At 54.6% G+C, this 5442-nt stretch overlaps 1 protein-coding gene across 1 annotated transcript; it reads right to left on the reverse strand.

Annotated features, from left to right (window-relative positions):
* Nucleotides 1–1006: 1006 nt before the first annotated feature.
* On the reverse strand, nt 1007–2518 carry LOC113941285 (olfactory receptor 14A16-like; the record flags this gene model as incomplete). The annotated part of the gene is made up of 2 exons (XM_027632446.1): nt 1611–2518; nt 1007–1058 (listed from the first exon to the last, which is right to left on the reverse strand). Coding segments are annotated over exons 1-2 (960 nt in total), but the record flags the coding sequence as incomplete, so codon positions are not given.
* Nucleotides 2519–5442: the final 2924 nt, after the last annotated feature.

Consider the following 5442-nt stretch of genomic DNA (forward strand, 5'->3'; position numbering starts at 1 on the left):
AGGGCTGCTCACTAAGGGATTTCATTAGAAGCTGCTGCCAAGATGACTTTGTACCATGGATTTGATTTGACCCTCTTCGTTCAGCCAACTTCCCACCCACCACATCTTCCACTTCTTCAGTCCAGCTCCCACCAGACTGGCCATAAGGAGACCATAGGAGACCATGTCAAGGGCCTTGATGAAGTCTGGGCACACAACATCCCCTTCTATTCCCTCCCACAGGGGTTCTTCAATCCCTGCCTTGTCCTTCCCATGCCTGGCAATGGCTGCAGGAGGACTTGCCCTTTCCCCTTCCCTACTGAGCCTGAGCAGTCTGGAACTCTGCCAACCCTCCTTGCTGCCCTGTTTGCAGACTGCTTCCATGGCTGCCTTTGCCAAAGCCACAGGAAGCTCTGGGATGGCTCTGGCCTTTCCAAGGATTTGGGAGAGGTCTCCCAGTGACACTGCCCAGCCTTCTCAATAACCCTGACACTAGAAGCTTTTCCATAGCCCACACTTCCAGAGGAGTGCCCAGGACACAACACAGGTTGTCCTGGTGGTTCTGGAGAATCAGTTGGGATTTCTTCCTCGAGGCCAACCCCTCCAATTGGATTTGAGTGCAGCTGAAAGGTTTGCTCAGCATTTTCCCCAGTGCCTCCCTGCCCTGAAGGTTTCTGGCCCTCAGGCTGGAGCTGAGGGGGTTGGGCAGGTGCCTGAGGAGGGGGTAGAACAAGGGCTGTGTCCAACTGTGCCAGGAGGGCTGTGCTGGGCAAGGAGGAGGAGGCTGCAGAAACCAGTGGCACTGGGGAGGTGAGAGGAGCAGCTGGAGAGACCTTGTGCCTGCCCACGCTGAGCAGGAGCTGCCCCAGGATGGCAGCTCTGAAGCACTCCCAGGATGTCCCTGGGAACAGGAGGGCAAGACTGGATCTGAAAATGACACGTGGAAAGCAGAGAGCAGGAGTGTCATGGTGTCACTGCAGGAGAGTTCCAGTCCTGGAGCAAGGTCACAGGAGAAGTGACCCAGTACAAGCAGTGGCCTCAGAAGATCCCACAGCATCCTGAAGACGCTGTGAGGGAGTCCAGCTCTGCTTCACAAGTTGCCAGGGCCTGTCCCTGCCTGTGCTCCAAGGGCTTCCAGCCCCCAGGACTGTGCTCAGAGAGCACTCAGGCCTTACAGCGAGAAAGGGGCTCAGGAGGACAGTGTGGAAGTGGCAAGAGAGCAGCTCTGCAAAGACCAAGCCCTGCTGCTCCCTGGCAGTGCTGTAGGGCTGGGATTATTGTCCCCTTCCCCTTTGCAAATACACCCTGTCCTGCAGTGTGCTGTCCTTTAGGAACATCTGAGAAGAAGGGTTTTGGACAAAGAAGGCACTGCAGTGTCCTTTATTTTGTTTAAATAGTCAGAGAGAACAATTCATAATTTTTACATCTCTGGATCAAATTGAATGTGTAGACACTAAATTAGAAGGCAGATGCATAATAATATATCATTGCACAGAAAATTATTGCCAGAAGAACCTGATGACCTCCACAAAAAACCTGACTGGGAAGGTTGGACCATTAAGGAGTCCCGTTCTGAATGTTACACACCAGAACACAGGCACCTTATTGCTCCAGAAAAGCATCCAGTCATCATTTTTCTCACAGCATCCTTGAGCTCCTGGTTCCTCAGGCTGTAGATGAAGGGGTTCATTGCTGGAGGCACCACTGAGTACAGAACAGACACCACCAGATCCAGGGATGGGGAGGAGATGGAGGAGGGCTTGAGATAAGAAAACACGTCAGTGCTGACAAACAGGGAGACCACAGCCAGGTGAGGGAGGCACATGGAAAAGGCTTTGTGCCGTCCCTGCTCAGAGGGGATCCTTAGCACAGCCCTGAAGATCTGCACATAGGAGAAAACAATGAAAATGAAACAACCAAATCCCAAACAGACACTAACCCCAATGAGCCCAATTTCCCTGAGGTAGCCTGAGTGTGAGCAGGAGAGCTTGAGGATGTGTGGGATTTCACAGAAGAACTGGCCCAGGGCATTGCCCTGGCACAGGGGCAAGGAAAATGTATTGGCTGTGTGCAGCAGAGAATAGAGAAAGGCAGCGGCCCAGGCAGCTGCTGCCATGTGGGCACAAGCTCTGCTGCCCAGGAGGGTCCTGTAGTGCAGGGGTTTGCAGATGGCAACGTAGCGGTCGTAGCACATGATGGTGAGGAGGGAAAACTCTGCTCCAAGGAAGAAGACAAGCAGAAAGACCTGTGCAACACATCCTGAGTAAGAGATGGTCCTTGTGCCCCAGAGGGAATTGTGCATGGCTTTGGGGACAGTGGTGCAGATGCAGCCCAGGTCTGTGAGGGAGAGGTTGAGCAGGAAGAAGCCCATGGGGGTGTGCAGGTGGTGGTCGCAGGCTACGGCGCTGAGGATGAGGCCGTTGGCCAGGAGGGCAGCCAGGGAGATGGCCAGGAAGAGCCAGAAGTGCAGGAGCTGCAGCTCCCGCCTGTCTGCAAATGCCAGGAGGAGGAACTGGGGCATGGAGCTGCTGTTGGACATTTGCTGATTCTTCGTACAGTGTCTGTTCAGAAAAGGAAGCCACATGGTAAAGTTAAGACAGACCTCTGTGAAAAAACAACTTCATTTCTAAAATAAATCAATGTGTCAAATGTCACCAAATTCACTGCCAAGGAGTCAGGTTTGCTCTGCTCCAGGGGGACATGGAATTTTTTGGTAGAGCTCTCACACACCCAAGGAATGTCAGATGTAAGAGACCTTGAATACAAAAGTTCCATCTCTACACTACTGACTCAGAAGAGCTGGGGCTACAGAGCAGAAGCTTAGTGGGAGCTTAGAATAATTGTACCTGTGTTTTCTGTTTTTACCATCACACCCGGGGAAGGTTCTTTTCCACTGCAGGAATCCTCATTTCTATGACCCAGCACACAGTGCCCAGCAGAGCTGCAGGGAAGGGCCCCCAGAGCTGCCTGAACACACCCTCCCCCAGGCCTTGGGGGCACTTGCCCCCCACTCCCTGCCCAGGGCTCTGCTGCCTGGAGCTGTCCCTGCCAGCAGCTGCTTCCCTGGGCCCAGGGCTGAGAAAGTGACACTGATGCTGTCTATAAGACAGTTTTAATGTCTGACATACTCAGGTTCAATCTCTTCTAATCTAACAGAGTTCATGTTTCAGTGTCTCCTCCTGTGCTCACAGATTGATTTTCCTGTCGCAGTCAGCACACAGACAACCCAGAGCATAACACTGAAAGGACTGGTTCATTCTCTTGAAGGTACCCCCTGTCTGTCTGTGCCTCTTGCAACTACCTTCTGAGAAATTTCCTGCTCTGATCTGGAGCTGTGACCAGCCCTCATCCCTGCAGCCCACTTTGGAGATCAGAAGGACTCTGCCCTGCTCTGCCCTCCCAGGAGTGGTTCCTTCCCCACAGCCCTTCTCCCCCAGCCCCGTGGCAGCTCCTTGGCCGGGCTGAGAGCTGAGCCTGGCAGGCAGCAGAGTCCCTGCCCCAGCACACAGAGCCCTGAGGGCAGGACCCTGCTCTGCCCCACAGCCCTGGGCACCCCTGGCTGCACCCCCACCTTCCCACCCCACAGCCAGCCCTGCCACAGGGAACCTTCTGGCCCTGGGCTTCTGAGGGGGCAGCAGCAAGTCCTGCTCTGCAGCAGCTTCTCCTGCTGCACCCCAGCAAATCCAGCAGAGCCATCCTGACAGCTCCTGCCACTGCTGCCATTTGGCAGCTGGCAGAGGCACTTGCAGGAACTCACCTGCACTGCTCTGCAGCCAGAGCCTGACCGTGGCAAAGGGCTGGCAAGGTTCCTGCCCTGAGCAGTTCTGCCCTGTCCTCCCAGCCCAGGATCCCTTAAACCTCCTGCTCCCTTCTCCTCTCTGCCCTTGCTGCCTGCAGCTCCTGCCCTGCTCTGCCATATGGCCACTTCCCCTGCACTGCAGCAACTGGGAGAGTCCTGCTGAAAGATCCTAGAAGCTGTGGGATGTGGCAGCTTTAGGAGATGCCTCCAGGAAGGCAAGTTGAACTTTCCTACAGCCAGAGAATTCTTCCTTCAAATCCTGGGAAGGTTTCTGCTGTAGTGAGAGCTCAGTCACCTCCCAGCCCAGGCTGCCTCTCATCTCTCTGCCTTCTCTCCTGTGCCCTGGGTGCTGCAGGCAGTGCCCTCAGCCCTGCTGGGCTGTGCAGAGGAGCTGCTCACCAGCAGAGCTGTCTCTTTGAAGCTCTTCTTGCTTGCCAGGAGCTCCCTGTGTGCCAGGAGCCAGGCCCAGCTCAGCAGCACAGCAACAGCCCCAGGCATTTAGTGACCCTCAGGGGGGTTGATGTTGTTTACATGAGACTCAGTCCCTGAGAGTATGTTCAAACAACTTCTCAAGAAGTCAAAATGAGTTTAAAATACTGAAGTTTCTTGTAGTGCTAATGAATCTCACTGAGGGACACAACTGAGAACGTGTCCCCAGGTTCCAGCTGGAACAGAAAATTCCAGTGATGACAAGGATGGACAAGCAAGGGAAAGGTAGCTGTGATGATAAGCAAACCTGGATGTGTTTTATTAGTCCAAAGGGCCAAGCCCTGAGCCTCAGCCCCTGGGAAGGCAGATCCTGTCCCTGCCTCATTCCTCAGAGCTCTTCCTGGGGCACTGGGATGTGGGATGTGCAATGCCAAGGGCAGGACCATGGGGTGGCACCTGCCAGGCTGCTGAGCAGGGACAAGGAGGCCATGAGGCCCCAGGGCTGCAAGGGGCACTCCCCTCCTCCTGGCCTCAGGGGCACAGACAGCAGCCATGGCCAAAGGCCTGCAGAAGGTGGCTGTGTCAGGGCCTTTCAGCTTCTCCCCATCCCTGTCTCCTCTCCAGCCCAGGCTGTCCTACGGTGTCCATGCCCTGCCCCTTTCCCTGCAGGCTGTCGTCATCCCCCCGGCTGCCCCACCTGGCTGGCACCTTCCTGCACTGACATCTCTGTGTCCTCCCTGGTTCTTCCTGCACACACAAAGCCTTGGGCTCATCCAGACTCCTTCTGGGTGATGTGTTTCACCACACCATTGCCCTCAGGGTGAAACTCCTTTCTCTTTGTTTCCAGTCTAGACCTCTCCAGCTGCACTTGGCATTATTTCTTTATTTCTCATGCTGTTTCCTGCTATGACAAAAGGATCCTTCATCTCTGAAACCACCCTTCAAGCCCTCTCTGGCTTTCCCTGCACTGTCCTCAGTCTCCACACCATGGAGCCCAGAGCTCCTTAGTCCCTACAGAGTGGTCATGGGCTTGAGGCCTCCAAACCTTTTCTTGGGAGATCCCTGGGTACTCTCCACGGTGTTTGCACATGAACAGATGGTGCTCACAGTCTAAGGAAATCACAGGGATACGTTTTACGAAGGCCTGTATTGGCAGAATATGGGGCAATGGCCTTAAACTGAAAGATTGGAGTCTCATATTGATAACAGGGGTCACAAGTCCTGCCAGCAAATCT

This window comes from Corapipo altera, unplaced genomic scaffold (assembly GCF_003945725.1).
Source record: "Corapipo altera isolate COAL_440 unplaced genomic scaffold, ASM394572v1 324, whole genome shotgun sequence".
NCBI classification, from domain to species: Eukaryota; Metazoa; Chordata; class Aves; order Passeriformes; family Pipridae; genus Corapipo; species Corapipo altera.